The 22,589-nt window shown below is 32.7% G+C and overlaps 1 protein-coding gene across 3 annotated transcripts in view; it reads right to left on the bottom strand.

Moving 5' to 3' along the window:
- Myo6 (myosin VI) overlaps window positions 1-22,589 on the bottom strand; it is a 138,730-nt gene that overhangs the window by 14,617 nt on the left and 101,524 nt on the right. For all 3 annotated transcript variants that reach the window (XM_071613248.1, XM_027928224.2, XM_027928222.2), the window contains exons 19-28: window positions 20,637-20,675; window positions 18,976-19,069; window positions 13,384-13,514; window positions 13,198-13,275; window positions 11,104-11,233; window positions 9,297-9,387; window positions 8,406-8,556; window positions 6,601-6,809; window positions 3,530-3,608; window positions 2,172-2,332 (exon numbers count right to left, since the gene is read on the bottom strand). In XM_071613248.1, coding sequence (XP_071469349.1) covers window positions 2,172-2,332; window positions 3,530-3,608; window positions 6,601-6,809; window positions 8,406-8,556; window positions 9,297-9,387; window positions 11,104-11,233; window positions 13,198-13,275; window positions 13,384-13,514; window positions 18,976-19,069; window positions 20,637-20,675 — 1,163 coding nt within the window. The remainder of the gene's footprint in view (window positions 1-2,171; window positions 2,333-3,529; window positions 3,609-6,600; window positions 6,810-8,405; window positions 8,557-9,296; window positions 9,388-11,103; window positions 11,234-13,197; window positions 13,276-13,383; window positions 13,515-18,975; window positions 19,070-20,636; window positions 20,676-22,589) is intronic.

The following is a 22,589-nucleotide window of genomic DNA, read 5'->3' on the forward strand; positions in this document are numbered from 1 at the left end:
TGGAAAATTTGTACATTGTGAGATTCATTCTTAACAGAAACTGGATATTACTTTACAATTTCAGATAATTTGAAATTGTTACTTTGCATCAAGGTTCATGTATGTAGTTGATTTAGATTATATTTTAAAACATGTGGAAAATGATTGTTACTTAGAAGTTACTCCACAGGAATCTAAGCTGGAAAAGCAACTTTATATTGTTTATTGTAGCAAAATCCATCTGCATATATTTACACATCACAGAGCCCATGGAAATTTTCATGCTGTTTCTTACAAATTAATTTATTTGGAGAAGTCTCATTCATAAATGTGATATAGAAAGAATTCAACGCTAACAAAGGTAAAATAAACATTCACAAACATTAAATTATAGTCCACGGAATAAAACTATCAAACATAGAATATTAATGTAAAAACATTATCCATAATGAAGTGCTGATGTTTGTAGTATGGAGTATAAAATAATCACAACAAGGGAAGGAGCTCAGAGAACCTAAGGGTCATAGAAGAAGGCTGCAGAGGAGGAGGCATCTAGGGCTATACCACAAAAGAACCAATTCACTCTTCTGCCTTTAAAGTCATAATGGCTTGCATACCTCATTATTCAATAATGGTCCCATAGACTAGATAATTATGCTTAATTTACACTGCAGGTAACTTGTGATTTACATGATTTTACCATGAAAATCCTAAATGTCTACTCTTTCTAGAGTGGACTCTCCCTGAAAGAAGTGTACCTTCCTGAAAAGAGGAAAGGAATCTACATACAGGGCAGTGACTTGCACACAGCCTATGGAATGGCAGTGGATATAGCTTACTCTTTCAAATGCATACACATAAAGCTTGACAATGAATACCAATAATTATTCTATTAGTGAGTCACTAAGAAATGAACTTCACCTACAATAAACCCTGCTCTGTCCACTGTTGTGCTGCAGCATAGACATTAGAGATAGCAGCTGTCAGAGCAGGGCTTACTCGAAGTCTGGCCTAGCTGCTAGTCAATTCTCTAGTCATCCCAACAGACACAGGTGAAAAGAACAGGAGAGCAGCTGAGCCAAGTCTGCATATACAAAAGATGAGCCAAAATATTTTAATTATAATGGTCTCAAACCCAAAAGCTTAATAATAACACCTTTTGTTTATAATAGGTCTAGAAAGTTCATTTACCCTAACATACTTTCATATATAATTCAGACTTGAGAGCTTCTCAAAATAATCATTTACTAGAAAAAGGCAACTTAACAAACCCTTTTCTTCCCCATCTGTGTTTTTAGCTAATTCAAATTGCAATTTCCTTATGATTCACCTTGCAATTTGAACCCAGGCCTTTTCATTTCACAAAGAAATAGCTCCATCTAGTGGTTGTAATTTAACTATAGTTTTATTACAGTTAACTGTATTTTGTTACATGTTTGCCTCTCAGTATATATACACACACATATATATATATATATACAGTATATATGTCAACATATGGAGGAGTCCTACAAGCTAGTTTTGCTTTTTTCTTAAAAATAAATTATCAAAACAATTACTGTTTCTTTCTTATAAGTTTTAAATGAAAAATATTAAACCTCCCTGAAACTTCTCATGAAGTATTAAGAATTTCCATATTCTTCCACATTCCTTTATGATATTTAGAGATATCATTCAGAAATCAGAGGAGCCCAAATATTTCAATACAATTAACCTCCTTTATTGGGAAGGAACTCCTTTTATTCTGAGACACTGGAGGGTAAATCTCCTTCTTTCAGAAATATGGTTTAAAAAAAAAATGGGCTTTAGGAAAATAAAAAAATCCTAAACAAAAAACTGCATACAGTACAGTTAATAATTTCTCCCAGTGCTTGACAAGAACTTGGAAATTACATGTCTACCTAATATGTAATACTCTTAAAGACAACTTCAGAATAAAAGTTGAGATGTTTTCTTAACAGAGTACTCACTAACAAATTTTATTTTTCAACAGTTCAACAATTTAATGGCAAATCAATTGTTTCATTCATTTGGGTATAAAAGCAGATATGACTTCAATGATTTTACTTCAAACATAACAGGATCTAAGGGATATGATTTTCTCCTGTTCTCTTTTACATGTAACTGAAAAGCAGAGAGATAAAAAAAAGAAATGGAGAAGGTGCAACCCTCCCACACAAGGGCCCCAGTACCTCCGGAGTGCCTGGTCACCCTGGGCCTCATCACTGATGAGCTCAGATTCACTCTGGGCGATCCGCAGGGCCAGCTCCCTGTCCCTACGCTCCTGCTCCAGAACTGCTTGCTGCTGGGACTCCTCTTCCCTCTGTCGGGCCAGCTGCTCCTCCACCTCAGCCTACCAAGCAAGACAGCCATTTCACCAAGAGTTCTTCACATGTTACTTGATCACTCTTCATTATTACTTAAAATAAAAGGAAGACCTAATGGTTCCTTAGTTCTAAGTTCCTTAGTTCTAAATGCTTTCTTATTAAGAACTAAGGATTACATTTATTATATGTTATATGTGTGTGTGTGTGTGTGTATGTATGTGTGTGTGTGTATACATATATATATAAAATAATCGTACACATAGGGGCTGGGGTTGTGATTCAGTGGTAGAGAGCTTGCCTAGCATATATGAGGCACTGGGTTCGATTCTCAGCACCGCATATAAAAATAAGTGAATAAAATAAAGGTATATATCAACATCTAAAAAATATATTTTAAAAAATTATACATATATAATTATATATATCTATGTATACTATACATATTTAATATATATTTATATATTACATATTAATATAATTTATATAATATATATAAATGGATATATATATTATTTAACCACAAATCTCTAAAGTCTTATTTTTTTCCTATATTATCATTAATACTTCACTTTCCCAAAGCCAACAGAAGGCAGAAGAACCAGAGTTCCACCACTCTAAAACTACAGTCCGAATATCCCAAACATCACAGTATCCCAGCTGGTGAATTAACACCAGTACCTACACTGAAGATATCAGAATTTAAAGAGCAGGTTATGCTTAAGTATATATTATGAAAGCCCAGAAAAACAGAAATTCAATTACATGATCAATTATTTTCAGACATGAAACTTTTTAAATATGGTGGGATAGAGAGAATATCTTAATTCTAACCTATTAATACCCATATCTACAAAGTTTTTATACATAAAATTATGACGTAAGTGAATGTTCACTGACATTCCATAGGTGTCATAGAAATATAATATGTTCTAAATGCTTTAACATCTATAACTTTCTCAATGTTCCCAACTATGACTCAACCACATTCTAAAGAGACACTGTGGCCCACAGTCACTATTTGTGAAGTATATGATGACATAATTTCTGTCAGTGACAGAGCCTGGATTTGAACTCATTTCCCCAGCTCCGTAATTCCTTCAGAACTGCCTTTGGCCTGTAGGATAAACTAGTGATGGCTTACTACCAAATCAAGATCTTATTTTTACTTCTTCTATAACTTTGTACATTCTACCTTGATAGAAATTCAGTCAGTAAGTATATACCTGAATACGTTTTTCATCATCTTCCCTTTTCTTTCTCTCTTCTTCTTCTTGTTTTCTCTTTGCTTCCATCTCAAGTTTCCTAATAAGAAATTAAAAAACTCTTCAAAAATTTAACAGAAAATAAGGAATTCTTCAGAAGGCAAATTAACTATTAATAAATAAAGATAACAGAATAGGAACCCAACCTGTTGGCCACATACATTCTCAACTTATTTTTAATAAAATTTATACTGCCAGCAATATGTAAATAAAACAAATACAATTATATTCTATAACCTATAACACCTCTAAATTGACTTGGTTACAAGGCCTAACTGTAAGGTCCTAATTATGCATAATTCCTTCTATCCTCTTTTCAAACCAAACAACCCATATTTCTTCTGTTTATCCTGTAATTGCAATTTTCCAAAACGCTATCAATTTTAAAACTGCAAAAAAATAGAAGTACCTTTTTCTACCTTATAAAATGAAATACAAGCCATAGCTTTAAGAAGTAGTTAAGAAATCCTCAAGGGTAAAAGTCTAACCAAAACTCAAGATTACCCAGTTCAAGTATCCCTTGTCCAAAATAGTGGGAGAGGAGTGGTTCAGATTTTGATTTTCTATTTCAATTTTGAAATATTTCCTTCCTTCATCCATCCCTCACTCCCTTCCACCTTACCCCTCTTTCTTTCTTCTCCAGTACAGGGAACTGAACCCAGCAGTGCCCTATCACTGTGCTATATCTCCACCCCTTTTTATTCTTTATTTTGTGACACAGTCTCACTAAGTTGCTGAGGCTGGCCTTGAACTTGACCTCCTGCATCAGCCTCAAGCAGCTGGGATTATAGGCATGAACCACCAAGCCCAGCTGGATTTGGGAATATTTTCAAAAGCTTTACCAGTTGAGCATCCCTAATCTGAAAATCAGGCTGTATATGACAAGCCCATAACCAACATCATGAATGGGGGGCGGGGAGTGGAGTTGGAAAACCTGAAAACGTTCCTTCTTAGATCAGGAACAAGGCAAGGGTGTCTACTTTTACCACTCTTACTCAATATATTACTACTAGAAGTTCCAACTAGAGCTATTAAACAAGAGAATGAAAATAAAAGGCATACAAATAGAAAAGGTGAAGTTAGATAAATTCTCTAAGTAGATGATATGACTCAATATATAAAAAAACTAAAGACTCCACTGAAAACTATTAGAACTGATAATGTGTATGTGTGAGACACTGGGTTCAATCCTCAGCACCACAAAAAAATAAATAACTAGTATGTGTGAGACACTGGGTTCAATCCTCAGCACCACAAAAAAATAAATAAAATAAAAATACTGTGTCCATCTACAACTAAATTTTTTTAAAATGCCCATACTATGCAGATTCAGTGCAATCTACACTAAAACTCCAATGGCATTCTTCACAGAACTAGAAAAAAACAATCCTAAAATTCACATGGAAGAACAAAAGACCCAGAATAAGCACAGCAATCCTGAGTAGAAATACTGTAGTATGGTTTAAAAACATACTACAGAGCCACAGCAACAAAAACAGCGTGGTACTTGCATAAAAACAGAGACCAATGAAATAGAATAGAGAACACAGAAACAAAACCATGCAGCTACAGCCATCTGATTATTGACAAACGTGCCAAAAACATGATCAAGAGTGAGAAAACTGGGTATCCACATGCAGAAGATTGACACTTGATTCCTCTCTCACTCTAAAAACAACTAACTCAAAATGAATCAAAGATCTTAATGTAAGACCTGAAATTACTGGAAGAAAACAGGGGAAATACTTCAAAATATAGGTATAGGCAATGATTTTCTGTATCAGACTCCAAAACTTCAGACAAAAGCAAGAATAGACAAATGAAATGACATCAAAATAAACAGCAAAGGAAACAATCAACATAGTAAAGAGATTATCAACTGAAGGGGATAATGTATTTATCAGCTATTCATCTGACAGAGTTAATCACCAGAAAATACAAAGAACTCAAAATACTTAAAAAGAAGAAGTTAATGCAATTAATAAATGGGCAAATGATCTGAGCAGACACTTCTCAAAAGAAGAAATACAAATGGTCAATAAATACATGAAAAAATGTTCAAAGTTATCAGCCAGCCATCAGGGAAATGCAATTCAAAACTACAATGAGATACGATCTCACCTGTTAGAATGACTATTATCAAAAAATAATAAATGCTGGTGAGGATGTGAAGAAAAATAAACCCTTACATACTATTGGTGGGAATTTAAATATGTAAGTCTCTAATGAAAACTATAGAGAGATGCCTCAAAAAACTAAAAACAGAGCTACCATGTGATTCAGCTGTCCCACTCTTGGATACATATCAAAAGAAAATTAAGTCAGCATACGTAAAAAGATTCCTTAATGCCCATATTTACTGGGGCACTATTCACAATAACTAAGATGTAGAATCAGGCTGGGTGCCTATCAGCAGATGAATGGGTTTAAAAACTACAGTATATATACACAATGGAGTATTATTCAGCCATAAAGAATGAAATCCTGTCAATGTAGCCAAATGGATGGAACTAGAGAATATCATTATTAAATAAAAGAAAAGTATCACATATCACATGTTCTCTCTCATACGTGAAAACTAAAAAACAAATAACAAGTCAAACTGAAAATAAAATCATGATTACTAGAGACTGAGAAGGATACCTGAAGGGTGAGAAGGGTCAGAAGAAGCGTGGATGTATCTGATAAATGCACACAGTATGACATAGGGAAATATCAGCAAATTCCACTAATATGTATAATTAATATTTTAATTTAAAATTTTGCAATTTGAGCACCAACATGCCACCCAAAAAGCATCAGACTTTAAAGTATTTCAGATTTGGAATTTGTGAATTAAAGATTCTCCATGTAGTTAAAATAATTTTATGCAACTATTATAAAAGCTTATTTTTTCAAATTACAAATTTATTCTAAAACTAGTTCATTAAATTAAGAATATGGCTTTAGAAATAGTCATTAACCATTGTCTAAATTGCCAAGAATTCACTCTTCAATTCAGTTTGTAATGCAAAACAATATAAATGCCCTACATTCGCCTTTCCTCCTCTTCCTTCCTTCGACGCTGTTCATCTTCTTCACGTCTTTTTCTTTCTTTTTCCATTTCTTCTTGTATACGCCTCAGCCTTTCTGCTTCCTCCTGCTGCTGTTTTTTCTTCTGCAACGCACTGAGAAGCTCCTCTGAACTTTTAAGTAGGGCATCATACTCTTTATGTATTTGTTCCCTGGTCATCATAGTGGACTTAAAAAACAAAATAATAAACATGTATTTAGAAAAGTGATCTCTTCTGTTACACAATAATGTGAGTATGCTCAACACTACTGACCTGAGCACTTACATACGGTTAAGATAATAAATTTAAAGTTATGGTTTTCACAATTTAAAAAAAAAACTACTCCAATACGTACACAAATGGGAAAAAAAGAACAAGCAAACAACAACAAAGAAATGCGAAAGCTGATAAGCCCATATCTTTGCTGTAATGTTTATACATTAAATAATATTGAAACACTGTTCTTAAAAAGTCATATCTGTCCCCAAACATTTGATTCTATTTAATACCAGCAACTAAGTCACAGACAGTAGGTGTATTCTGGGTAAAGCAATATAATTGTACTTAAAAATTATTTTTTTATGGAAGGAATGAGTAATTCATTTAGCCAAAGTATACTCTCTGTAATAATATTGTTCCAACAGTACCTAAGGAATATTTAAGAAATTACTCTACACATCTAAAATTGTTGGGTAATTTTCCTATGTTAGCCTTCAAAAAATGTGGCTGAGTTAATTTTAATTGATACTGATACCCCATAAACAGAGATGGCCCCTGACCAATCTGTAAAATCAGCCAAGTCCATCAACAGTGTTTTCATTCTTGTCTTGATTATTTTCATCCTTTTTACCTCAAAGATTTACCATTGTAAAATATACATCTTATACATAAAATATGACAAAAGGCTTACTTTAAGGAATTTATAATATGCATATATATACTGACCTATGAAACTAGCTGAGAAAAACAGCAAAACCTTACAATGTAATTAAGGAAAAGATTCACTAGATACAAAAAAAGAAAAATTTAAATCCCAGTAGTAACCATATAAGTGAAAAATCAAACAAAAGCTTCCCCATCTTTTCCTACAAAATCAAAGCAGAAATGGCTATGACCACTTTTATAACAGTCCATTATGTTATAGTCTGTATGAAGATAAGGTATTAATAATGAAAAAGCATATGACATAATGACAGAGATTTTAAAAACTGAATGTATATAAAGAACAAAATAAAAATGTATGCATAATAAAAAAAGATTTTGAGGGAAATATATAATAGTGTACTAGCGATTATGCTAGCAACGGGCTATAAAGGTGTTTTTTGACTCTTTCTTTAAATTTCCAATGATATTATATTACTTTTATAATTTAATAATCAGTCTCAAGGAGGTCTTGGGATATAGCTCAGTGACAGAGCACCTGCTGAGCAGATATGAGGCACTCATTTCTAACCCAACGCTGTCATCAAACTAAACAGCATTAGTCCTCTATGAATCATGACTATGCAAAAGTTTAGCATCAAAGGATTATATTTTAGTTACTCTTGGTGGGGGGGGGATATTTTCCTAACAACAGATGAAACTGCATAAAAACTATTCCTTTTTATCTTTCTGCTATGAAACTTTTCAAACACAGAAGAAGAAAGAACAACATAATGAGCATCCATTTGTCAACATTTTGAACACTGGAAAAATAAGGATATTTTTCTATATGATTTCAATACCAATAGCAAAGGGCATTAAACTATATAAAAGCCAAAGTCATTTGGGCTAAAATTACATACCTTAATTTTGGCCATCAAAGCATCAATGGAAATTTCAAGATCTTTGATCTGTTTATTCACCTGTGGTTTTCCATCTTTCAATGCATTTACTACTTCATTAAACTTATCAAGTCGTTTTTTCAGCGTGCCCACCTTAATCAAGCCATCAATGCTGTAGAGAGAATATTTCATCAATTAACATTACCATTTAATGCTATAGGAAGATTTTTCATTAATAAAAAGCTAAAAATACATTGCCAAACTGGAGATTTCACTTGTGTTTTCAATTTTTCTTAGTATTCTCTTTTTTAGATCTCTTATTGAGGGGGAAAAATGAAATATGGCTGTGAATGACAATGATGCCTTTCAATACAATTGAGGTTTTCTATCAGCTGAGAGAAAATTCAAATCATATAACTTGAAGAAGTCATCTTAGAATCACTTTAAAAAGGTATGATGAATCAATAGTCATTCAGAACTCCAAGGTTAAAAAGTCTAAATTAGTAATGAAAAGTTTAAATACGAAATAAAAACCAAATTTACAGTGAAACAATATAATTCTTATGGATAATCTTGAAAGGATTATGGTCTAAACAGCAAAGAGATATTTTTTAAACCAATGTCAACTTGACATTATCAAGAAATTCAAATCCCTTAAATAACCAAAATAGTTTCTTTCAACTATTTATTTCAATCTTTTACAATACTTGCATTTCTGTAAGCCATTTCAAATCCTTATGTAGGATGAGGCAAGTAATGAATAAATTAATTTCAAATAAATATTATAAATAATAGACTAACATATCATTTTACAAAAAGCATGAGATCCAAACTTTTTTATTAGGCATTTATTGCTGTTTTACATTAGGATAGTTAGGTTTTGTAGGGTTCCTTAGGCACCATTCATCTTACCGAGGTTTGTGTCTCCTTTTGCAAAGCCACATCCGAACAGTTTTCTGCATTTTAATGCAAGCTTCAGCTCGATATTTTATTTTGTTTTTCACTGTGTGAAAGTATAAAGTAAATTATATTACTTCATTTAAATTAGATAAATTTAAATATTTTTTAAATCAGCACTCATTTTTAAAAGTAATTGTCAAGAAATATAAATCTGAAGGCTTATTAACATTTCTTTAATTTGTTATACTTCTTAAAAATAAAAAGTACATCATGTACTGTGGCTGGATTTGCGCTTGAAATGCATTATTTCCTTTTTATACTAGTCTAAGAAATATGAACAGGTATATCCTTAGAAAAGAATTTACCTGTGAATTAGTTTAGAAGATACTTACACTATTATAACACTTTGGAAATTCACAATCAACATATTGAATGAGGCCTCTGAGAAGCCTATAGGAAAGAAATCTTTTTAACTTTGGATACCCACAATTTCCTAACATAATGTCACCTTGAAACATTTTTTTCAGAGCATCCCTGTTCAAATTCTGCAAAGATCCTTATCTGTTTACTGACCTCAGTAAATCTGTACAACTAAATCCACAAATACATAGAATAGCACAGGTCATTGTAATATAACGTACTCTCCATCATAATCAACATATAGATAAAAGCACTGAACTACCATAACAAATATGCTTGTATTTTACTTGAAAATGATGAGAAAAAGAGGTTCTATTATCTTTTTCTTTATTATAGTTGTCTTCTTATCCATATTCATAATTTTCTAACAAAAGATTCCAATAATAATCTTTGTTTAAATGGTCTCTCTCCATTATGTCAAAGGAATTTCCTTTTTCTATTGATAAGGAATAATTTAATGAATCTTCTTCATGTACCTAGCAGTATTTCAAGTACTCTGGTGGGGGGATTATAAATTTAATCAAATTACAGATTCTCAATGCCCCAAAATTAAAGATTTTTGCCACTGACCCTCAACTAAGTAAAAAATATTCTGCCCCCACCCTTGCTTTGGATCAGAGATAAGTATGGCCTAGCAGAAGCACATAGACAAAAGCAGCTTAGTCCAATGCGTCAAAGACCAGGGTCTGAAAGGGGAATGGCAGAACAGGATGCAAGGATGAGGCAATACCCTGTTTTACAGGATCCTGAAAGATCTTCTAAGAATTCAGACTTTGCCTCTACTGAATAAGGGCCATGGAGGTTTTGGGTATAGAACGAGGACTCTGGGAAGCCAGGAACACCAGCTTGGGAGCTGCTCAAGTTATTAACAAGTGGGATAAAGAGGCTCCACTACGGTGCTGGAATACAAAGTAAATAATTACAGTATTCGGAGAATAAATCAGTATGAGCTGATGATTGACAAGATTTCAGGAATAAGAAAGAAGAGACAATTGTAATCCTGAAATTTTTGAAGTGTGTATTAGAGATGCCGCACAGGCAGAAAAAGTTCTGGTTTAAGTCTGAGAGATTCAAGAGTGGTATTGTGGGTTGAGGGGAGAAAGAGAAAAACGAATCAAGATACTAAGTTCTGTTCTGTTTAGAACATAATGAAATTAATATTACTTAACAAATTCAGATAGGGAAAATAAGAATCATGCATTCAAAAAAATAAAATATAGAAAGTCTACAAATATTAATACACACTAGATACAAAGTGCTGCCAGAGGAATCGGACACAGTGTGAACCAACATCACGATCTTCTTGCCTAGCATCCACCTCTGAGACAGCCTTATAACATGCACAAACCACCTTACTTCCAAAGTAATAAAACATCCTGAAATGAAAGAAAACACTCACATTTTATGACCGACAGCGAACACCATTGAACTTTCTTCCAGCGACTGCAGACTAGCCAATGATTGACTTTCTTAACCAACTCTGCTAAGTGGTCAGGGTCAGACTTCATAATCTGATCAAATTCTGCAAACTAGAAGAAAAAAATAACATAACAGCAGTATTAAAAGATAAATGTGTTTAAACACACAGAGAAAACAAATATAATTCAAATCCAAAATCTAACTTTCTGAAAATGGCTGCATGCCAATTACACAGACATCTTTTAGAGTAGATAGCAAACCCAAACACACTTGACTTCTTCTATGAAGAAGTCTTTCTTCTTCCTTTCTTCCTTCCTTCAGGATCATTTTTTTGGGGGGAAGGGGAGTGTGGGGAAGGGGAGGAATAGCAGATTCAATAATAAAAGAAAATGATGATCTTAAATAACTATAGAGGGTTAGCAAAAAGGTTTTTGGTTTCTTTTTTTAGAATTTTTTCACAATAACTTTATTTTATTTATTTATTTTTATGTGGTGCTGAGGATTGAACCCAGGGCCTCACATGTGCTAGACAAGTGCTCTGCCACTGAGCTACAGCCCCAACCCAGCAAAAGGGTTTTATTGAGGAAAAAAATGAAAAAGGACTAATATATCTCACCCACTGAATCACCCACATTCTTGGATATCCACATACAGCGCTTGATAAGTAAAATTCAGCTATGTTTATCAGGTTCCAGCAAAACTAGTCTGTCATTCCCAATCCCCAGGCCCATTTTGAACAAAGATAAGACACTGCTACTAACAGAGATAACACAGATAAAACATTTATTTGGTTATTAAGAAATAAAATATATTATTTTAACTATTTACCACCAAATTCCAAAATGGCTTTTCTCCTTTATCAAATGTCCCACTAAAATATTAAGATGTCACAATATCATCAACCATCAATATAATCATTTGCTATAATAAAAATTAAAGGTAACATAGGAAATTGAAGCTCTCTTTGAATCTTTGCCATAAGCTATCAACAAATCCTCATTTTTCAAGAGGTAAATAAGACCAACAAGTTTCTTTATAAAGTTATTAATTCTTAAATAATTACTATAGCTCTGAAACAATGGAAGAGTTGAATTTATGAGAAATATTTATGATTAAAGCTAAGCCAACCATAAACTATAATTTATAGATTCTTTTTCTCTTATTTTCTTTTATTTCATAGGAAAGGGTATGGGTTCTCTGAAATAAAAATATTCACAGGAAAGTACATATAATGGTAACATATGCATATACTTCATCTCATACTCAAAAAATGTAAAATCAGATTTACTATGATGAATTTACCCTCAAGATATTTGAAATATATTTATTTATTAATGATTCTGATAAGCTGAACTAGTATTATTGGCTATTTAAAATACAATAACAATGGTATTTAAAACTATGAAGATTCAATTTACTAAATCAACATTAAAGAAGAAAGGAATGGTGAAAATCATATTAGTAATAGATTTTGAACAGCATTTGGATGTTTCTGTATGAAATACATTTAGTTATAAGGCATTCTATAACTGATTTGAATGTTAAAAGTATAGGATTATGTTAGCCCCCCAAAATTATGTTATATACAAAAGTATTTATATATTCATTCTAGAGTTTGACAGAGATCCATACAAACTCCAGAGCAACTTCCTATAATTTATATATCTACCATATTCTAATAAAATTTATTCCCACAATGAAGACTCCAAAGTGCTACAAAATCTCAAAATCAATGAAGACTAATATGCTTTAGAAAAGTTTTCAATTTGTGTAAAGTGTTAATATTTTCTGGTTAACCCTATTTTAAGTAAAAAAAAAAAAAGTCAATTAAACAATGTTCTGATTCTAATACTGAATAAAATTGTAAAATTTATATGGAGTACTATAATATCTAAATTACAAATTTTTCACAAATAGGAAAAATGTGTGTACATATACACGCATTACATATTTTTTCATGCCATTAGTAACCATATAATTCAAGAATAATACGAATCACTGATACTTAAAAATGTTTACTAACTCCAACTATCTGCATTAATGATGCTAAAATTTTAAAGAAAAATATATTTACCTTGCCAGGTCTAAAAAATACTTTTGTTAATCCAAACTGGTAGTCGATTTCATTTAAGCCCAAAGCTTTAAAAAGAGCCTACAAAATTAAAGTTAAAAAAGTTAAATTCCAACTAATATTTAATAAAAAAAGAGTTTACTGCTAAGAAACTTTTAATTTATGTAAAATCAGATTTACTATTTGTACCTTACAAAATAGCCTTGGATCCAATCTTGCAAGTTTCTCTGGCATAAATTTTTTATACATGTTGTAGAGTTCATGAAATGAAGCTCGTGATGGGAAACCCCCCTGCATCAAGTCCAAAACAGACACCATACCTAGATTCATAAACACAAATCACAGCCAGTCATGTGCAGAAGTCCAAAATAACTCATGAATGACCAATTTTTAAAATTAATGTTTAAGAAAGGACAATTAAGAGAAATCATCAGCAATGAAAGATTACATAGCAAATACACTTCTAATCATTATGTCTCAACTTATCTACCACCTAAAATTACTATAGTCAAATTCCATCTAAAACCAATATCACTAAAGGCAAACTACTATTCTCTACAAAGCCTATTTTATATCTTTTTTTATGCTAGGCATCTCTCCATTACATCCCAGTATACCAAACAAAGCCCAGTACAAGTCCACTTTCAAAAATCTGAGGTTAAATTTAGAACAACATTTCTAACAGAGTCTCCAAAAAGTGGTCAAATATATTCCCAAATTCTCCCTAGTACTTAAAAAAAGCAAAAGGAAAGGAAAGGAAAGCTCACTACTCAATATAAAGACGCTCTTAGAGAAACTAATCTACTGGAATGATAAGTCTATAAGATCAATATCTGTTACCAGTGTAATTCTAAGAAGTGGTTAATCTGAGCCTTGAGGCAATATGAGCTTTTAGGGATTAAGAAAAATGTAAAATACGTTGGGAAAAGTTCAACGACTAGCGATAATGCCAAGAATTTTGTTCACAATGAGACCTGAATTTTAGTCTCTGGAACTACTAAAATCAATGGAAAAAATAGATTATTTAATAAATAGTGTTATGATAAATGGCTTGCTATTTGGAAAATGAAAATAATGTTAGACCCTTATTTTTTTCTTTATATCAAAATAAATTTCTGCTGGTCAAAAATTTTAGTTAAAAAAATAAAACTCTAAAAATTTTTAAGTGAATTATTATTTTAAAACAATCTTATAAGAAAGATAGTATTTCTAGGCAACCATATTGAATTTTAGACTATTGACTGGCAAAGGTACAAAACATCAATAGTATTCAGAGTTGATGACTATGTAGAATAACACAGGCATACACTCTTAGAGTAAATCAAGACAACAATCTTGGATGGCAATTAGAAAACACCCATCCCTTTGGTTCAGTAATTTATATTTCTCTGAGCCTACCCTACAACCCTTCATACTTGTAAGTGAAGATATTTGTGGAGAATATCCAGATATCCACAAGATCACTGTTTGTAGTGTTTCCTGATTAAAAGATGCTACAACTATATGCTGGAATATAACATTAATTTTAAAAGAATAGAGCAAAATTTAATCTGATCAGTATAAGAAATATAACTAAATAAAAAAGCATAAAGTATATGGTGATTAATGAAACATAAAGACCATCATTCTTATAAGAAAAAAAATTCCAGAACTAGACTTAGTTCTAGGCTCTGCTTGGAGAAATAAAAACAAGGTTTGGTTGGTATTGCCACAGATTTTACCACCTCTTAAGTTTCTAGGCTTGCTTTATCTCTGCAAATTATGAACTGGTTCATAGAAGTTCATTAAGAATTTCATGGAGCTTAACAAATTACTAAGCCTACAATGGACTTCTTAATAATTGAAGTTAATTTTTGAGCTGAAAAATAGAAATCAATGACTATAAGTCAATACTCTTCTAGAAACTCCCAAGACCTGGCTCTTAATCTGGGAGTCTGATAAACAGCTGTTCCATACACTGCTGGCTGGTATACTTAGAACTACCCTTTCTACTATGGACAGCACAGCTTCAGTTTCACAGAGGAAGACAACCTACTTTCTCTCACCTTTTTGTACTTTGTCCTGATATTGGATGATAAGAAGTTTTTAATAGGTGTCTTAATTATTCTCAAAACAGAAAAATAAAACCCAGTAAGAATGAAAAGGTAAAATAGAATCCAAATCTTAAATATCTTTATTTTAGAAAGCTTCATAAATATTTCTTATTCCTACCACTCATTGTTACTTTTTGCTTTTTCTTATTACAAAACTATACAATTATACTATTATTAGTACTTTAAAAAACAAAGTATCGCGAATGGGTTTCATCTGTTAAATGGCCAATGCAACTTAACATATGAAATATCCTGCTTTCTGAAAGGGGAATCCTTGCTGACCCATCAGTAAATCCATACTCTGCTAATCTAATAGCACATACAGCTAAATCTAAATATGCTTGACTTTCCAGGACACTAGATGCTCACTTAGGCAATAAATGAATTATACTATGTAAAGCAAATCCTACAAAGAAATTTAAATGGGAAAAAAAGTTAAATTCTAAATAACAACACCCTAAAAGACAAAACACAAAAATACATCTGTATTATATGCAAGAATTCAGTAGACATGAGTTATTTAATTTTCCAGTATTTGTTAGAATTTTCCTAGACTATGCATTTCATTCAACAAAGAATATATTCCAGGGAAACGGATTTTGTATCAGCCAAAACAGAGTTTCTGTCAACATGGGCTTATGGATTGGAGGAGGGAAAAATAATTATACAAGTATACATAAAATTTGTAACTATGACTCTAAAATAAAGACACCAGCTGTAGCACCATGAACTAAGGCTCCCTTCCAGGACAGGAATATCAAGAAAGGCTTTCACAGAAAAGTAGCAATCAAGTTGAGACATAAAAGATGAAAAGATGCAGCATGTAGCAAGAGTGTTCCAAACACTGGAAGAACATATGCACAGATCCTGCAAGAGAGTACTGAAGGGACTGAAAGGAAAGTCAGTATGGCTGAAGCACACAGAGAAGAGGCAGGGTAGAAAGTGAAACTAGGGAGCTAAGGACACACAGGCTAGATAGTATGAGGCCTCACAAGCTACCAGGATTTTTGCTCTTCACTCTAATGCTAAAAGGAGCCACTGGAAGTTTTGATTTGTTTTGTTTTTTTTTTGTTGTTGTTGTTTTTGTTTTTGTTTTGTTTTGTTTTTTTTAATGTCAGTACAAGAAATTGAACCCAGGCCTCACCCAGGCTAGCACTCTACCACTGAGCTACGATCCCAATCCTTTTTACTTTTTATTTTGAAACAAGGTCTAAGTTGCCTAGACTGGCCTCAAACTTGTAATTCTTCTGCCTTAGTATCCAGAGTAGCTGGGGTTACAGGGGTACACCACCACACCCAGCTGCCATTACAGTTTTTTAGGCAAGTAAAAACAATGATCAGAGCTGAGTTGTAAAGTAATAATTCAGGTTGCATAAGAAGAAGAGACTGAGTAGATACAAAGAGAATACTTACAAAGCTAAGGCAAAAGGCCAGGAACAAGATGATGACAGCTTGGACTAGAGAATAATAGGGCTCATTATTTAGGAAGTAATATCAATGGTGCTAGGGGAGACTTAGAAAATATATAACCTGTGCTTTCCAACATGGCAGTCACTAGCCACAAGCTCTGTAGGTACACTAGACATGTGACGATTTAAATTTTAAAATATTAAAATTAAATTTATTTAAACTTTAAATAAGTCCTACTGGCCACATTTCTGATGCTGAATAGCCAGTGTCTAGGGGTTACCATATTAAATAACACAGATACAGAATATTTCTATCATCTGGAAAATTCTACTAGACAGAGTTGATATAAAATGAGTAGAAAAATAGGATAAACCCAAATCCTGAAAAACTATTAAGAAATACTATCCATGTAGAAGAAAATGAGCCTGTAGAGGAGTTGGGAAAGGCCAGAGAATTCCAAAGAAAAATAGGAGCATACACTGTTTCAGAAGCTAAGGAAAAGAAATGTGGAAGAGACTGGTCAGAGTTGAATTCTGTGAAGTCCACTAAGGACTGCAAAATGAACATACGATTTAAGACGGTAACCACCGGTGACCTTATCAAGATAAAAGCTGAACTCTCTTGAGGTTAAAGAGTGAGTTGAGGGCATAAACTGAGAATAGACTATTTGTGGGAGAGGAAAGGGAACAACTATCCACGGTAAGAAAAAAAGATGGGGAGTAGATGGAAGGGAATGTAAATCATAGATCAGATTTTTAGCATATTTAAGCACACTTAAGTGAAATGAGAGAGACCCATGTCCAAAGGGAATGGTTCAATACATATAATATATAGGCATATGTATTCAGTGCTGATTATATGTATTGCAAGGTGACTACTTGCAATAATAGTAGGTATGGATTTCAAAGCACTGTAAGCCTCAACTAGGAAGAGAGGCAATTTCTGCTTTCTTTTTTTTTTTTTTAAGAGAGAGAGAGAGAAAGAGAGAGAGAATTTTTTTAATATTTATTTTTTAGTTTTCGGCGGACATAACATCTTTGTATGTTTGTATGTGGTGCTGAGGATCGAACCCGGGCCGCACTACCACTTGAGCCACATTCCCAGCCCAATTTCTGCTTTCTTAATAGGAAGGAAGGATATTCAGATAGGTGCATGTTCTTGGTAGCAGACAGATGAAGCTTTAAAGTTTTTTGGCAAAGAGGTAAGGCCATCTTCTGGCAGAGGCTCAGAGATTTAAGAACAGGATTGGTCAGACTAGTTTGTTCTGTAGAGAAACAGAACAAGCTAACCAAGGAAACTTGACAGGACAGGTTTGAGAGCCCTAAAAGGTCACCGACCATGAATTTTAAGTGGTGTCAACCTGACTTGTCTCCCAATCCCAGGCAGACAAGAAGAAAGGGCAGAACAAACTTAAGACAGCTAAGGTTTTGTAAGAGGCAGTGAGAGGTAGATCCAGATTTGGGAAGCCTAGAGTGTATGTGATTCCGGGAGGGTTCTTTCAGGAACAAAATACAAAATTACAAATTACTAAAGAATACAAAATTCAGTACCAGGCTTTGAAAAGGGTTCATTTCAATGAAGGATCCTGAAACGTAAGTGACCATATTTCACGGTTAAATCTACCTCCACAAAGAGTAAAATACGGAGGCAAGAGAGTTTGAGAAAGTTTCAGGAGACTAAGCTGGATCAAAACATAAGAAGGTTGATGCCTCAGGGAAAAGGCCAGTATTGGATCGAGGGTAGGCATGGGGTAAAGGAAAAAATGAGCCCAGGGCCTGAGACTTCTGTGATGTAGCAAGTCATCTGTGCAGGGATAGGGATGGGAAGTGATAGAATTAATCAAATGCATGAAAGGGCCACAGAACCAAGGGCTTCATTCTGTTTTTTATTTTTTCACAAATGGTAGAGAGGAAGCAAGGACAACAAAACAAACTTCCTACTCTAGCTGCGTAGGGAATGAGAAATGACTGGACTGAGAAGATAATAGGAAAGCAGCCTACAAAAGGGAGATTCAGGTTTTCTACTAAAGTGATTTTATAAAATTTTACTACAATTATGTAAAATGCTTTTATTTCATAATAAACCATAACCCAATATTACTCAAATAATTTGCCACCCATGCTTTTCTTAGAATCAAAGAAAATAAGATAAAAATCTTATTACACTTAAAAATAACTAAGGTAATGGTGAATTACTTCAAATCATTGGTCCTATTAAATTGCACTTAAGCTATGACTACTGACACACAGTGACACAGATTATGAATATATGGAAATACCTGAACATTGAAGTTGAGACAGAATTTGAGCACCTTCAAAGTGGTGGCTTGTCATCTTTAAATTAGGTTTGATGCAACGAATAAAGCTTGCTCCCTAGGAGAACAAAGGCACCTTTTGAGATAATACATATAGCCTTCTTGTTTTTCTATTTTTACGAATACCAGAAACTTTCAAAGCATATTAACACATGAAACTTTAAAATAACCACTAAGGAACTAAAAAATGTCTTAGCATAGTATTAACATTTAAAGCTTGAAATAAAAAGCTTAAAGTCATTCATTTGGTTATCAGATTATGCTGAATGAGGGAGAAAGAATACTGATTAGGTATACAAAGAAATTTTCATGTGCTGAAGCTAACATGCTAGACATTCAAATAGCAGCTTCTCTTCAAAGTAGTCACCTTGCAAAACAAAAATTACATCAAAGGTGATGCTCACTGAAAAATTTTAGAACATGTTTCTATCACAGAAGTAATATTTTAGAGTAGCACTCTATACCTTCTTCATCAGACTTGGTTTATAAACATGCTTGATCTTTAAGAGATAAACACTTGCAGCCAATAAGAATATTGAAAAGATTTTCTGAATGGTTCCAAAAGCAAGTCTAACAGTAAGTTAAGCAACAGTAGCGCTGACAAAATAAATGCCTGGCTTTTCAAAATCATTAGTATTTGAAAAGGAAGAATAGTCAGTTAAGTTATGTAGATTTGTTTGGAATCATGCTTAATTTATACAATCCATATACTAAATATCTTTCTATGTCAAGTTTTTATTTTTCATTTAAAAAATCAGGGTAAATCCCTAAAATGTATAGTTAAAAAACAGCCTCCTGGCCCGCATGTTGGTGCACATACGTAATTGCAGCTACTTGGAGGCTAAAGCAGGAGGACTGCAAGCTGGAGGCCAGCCTAGGCAAATTAGTGAGACCCTGCATCCAATGAAAAATAAAAAGGGCTGGGGATGTACCTCAGTGGTAGAGCACTTGCCTACCATGCACAAAGACCTGTGTTCAATCTTCAGCAAAAAAAAAAAAAAAAAGACTCCTCGTAGATTTGCCTTTATAAAAGCACATAAAAATATCATGTACATATTTTCCCACATCACATTGCCATGTCTGTAGAATGTTACTATAAGAGTAACAAAATAAGGGTAAATTATAATGCCTTATTTGCAATCCTAAAAATAAAAAAATCATTTCATCATTCTACTCCATAATTACAAAATATTTTTCACCTTCTTGAAACTATAGGCTAATCTTAATTTAATAAAACTCAAAGAGTTCTACATATTTACAAAATAATTCGTCTTCACATACATATTTAACTTCTCTTCAGGAAAAAAACCTAACCAGAATAATCATCATCTTAAAAACTGATTTTTTTAACAAAGGAAATTTGGTGTAAAATATATTTTTAAAATAATTTTTTTTTTTAGTTGTAGGTGGACACAATACCTTTATTTTATTTATTTGTGTGCTGCTGAGGATCAAACCCACTGTCCCACATATTTGAGAGAAGCACTCTACCCCAGAGCCACAACCCCAGCCCTAAAATATATTTTTAATTATTCCAGGGTTACTATTCTTTACTTAGATAATTACTATATAATAGTTCTAGAGGACCATTCAAAGAAACCTGCTTTCTTGTTAAATGTACTCACAGTACTTCGAAGTTTATCCAGAAGCAAATTTAACTGTGTCTGTAAAAGAAAGGAAATCAGTTTATTTCAAAAACCAAAGAACACAGTGACATAAGTTAATATTAATTCTCCCATATTAGAATAAAATAACATGCAATAACATCCACATATAACACATTACAATTTAACAACCTGCTGGCATATAAACTCTTTAACAGCATCATGCAAAATGGATAATGAAATGTCAAGGTCAATAACTTTACTTACTTACACAGGCCTGGTATAATTAAAAGACTGAAAATTAGTAAAATTTTTTAAAAATACACAAATTTGCATGTAGGATGAAATGAGGAAAAATTATATAGGCAATGAAGGAAGTTAATGAAAATATGGGGATGCATTCAACATGAGATCAATAATTCAGTGTTTTAACATGTGGCAAACTAGGTGTAGTTTGTGTCATAGACTCTTAAGAATGAGGACGTTTAAAATATTCATTATTGGGGCTGGTGTTGTGGCTCAGTGGTAGAGGGCTCGCCTAGCACGTGCAACGCCCTGGGTTCAATCCTCAGCACCACATATAAATAAACAAATAGATAGATACGTAAATAAATAAAGCTATATTGTCAACTATAACTAAAAAATGTTTTTTAAAAAAATATATTCATTATTGGTATGTATTAGAAATATTTCATGAAACACTTGGCATAAACAAAATTGTCTTATCTAGCTATAGAAATTCTCCTTACTGTTTTAAAACAGTTCACATTTCAAATATTTTTTAAAACTTGGACAACTTTCTCAAAAAAATTGATAATGAATACAAATTACTATGCTTTCCTGTTTTTATAATATTAATTATATTTTACTCTGGCTCAGTACCTTAAAATCATTTATTTGCTTCACTACTCTGCAAAGTAAATTAATTACATAAAATTCTTTATCTGGATTTTTATACTGAGATGCTTATTATACTACTTAGAAAAGTTAAATTATAATGTTAATTCTTAATATACTATATTGATCATAGCTATAATTAAAATTAACAGGTACACTTTACTGAATACTTCCTATGAGTAAGGAACTGTTCAACTGCTCAAATCTTTTCATGAGCATTGCCATATTTAAGTCAATTAAGAATAAAACACAACAATCCTAATTGAGGATGTATTATTAGCCTCAATTTGCAGGTACAGCATGGAGGTTAGGAAGACAAATAACTTGCCCACGATCATGGAACTAGTAATGACAAAGGCATGACACCAAATTTCAGTCTCCTGTCTGTGATGCTATAGTATACCACACATACCATAGGCTTATGTTATTAAAATGAAATAAACTTGTTGTTAGATTAAAGATGTACACCACTTATCTGGTTGACAGAGTTGTGACAACCTTAATCAATCAGGACCCTCACATTACTGAAAAGCAGTATGAGAGCCACTATTCTGGAAAGAAAACAACCCTCACAAAGTCCACGCTCCTTCATCCACAAACTAAGCATGGTGTTCTCCCCCATAAAGGAGGCAGTCAGAAGAGTAGAAACAAGAAAAATAAACTAACAGCAGCTGAGAAAAGAGAAAAGAAAGTCAATTATGAAAGTACAATAGTCAAGGACCATAAAGCATATGGGTAAATAGCCTTAGGCAATTCGTAGTTCATTTTTATTTAGAACATATTTTATTTTATTTAGGACATATTTTATTTAGAACAAATATTCATATTTATAGTAGAAGAATGCTTCCATCAAAAAGAAATGATTTTTTTGTAAAATACAGTAAAAGGGTTATGTTTCAATCATTTGAAAATATCATGAAAAACTTTTGTTTCCTATAATGTTGGATAACTGAAATACTACATTAAATGTAGTAGCCTATTTTGTATTATTGCCTTACATGCCTCAAATTTAATGAGCTATCCAACTATATTCAAAATTAAGAAACATTATTAAAATTTCATGTCAGAAAAATGTGA

Source organism: Marmota flaviventris, chromosome 6, assembly GCF_047511675.1.
Source record: "Marmota flaviventris isolate mMarFla1 chromosome 6, mMarFla1.hap1, whole genome shotgun sequence".
NCBI lineage: Eukaryota > Metazoa > Chordata > Mammalia > Rodentia > Sciuridae > Marmota > Marmota flaviventris.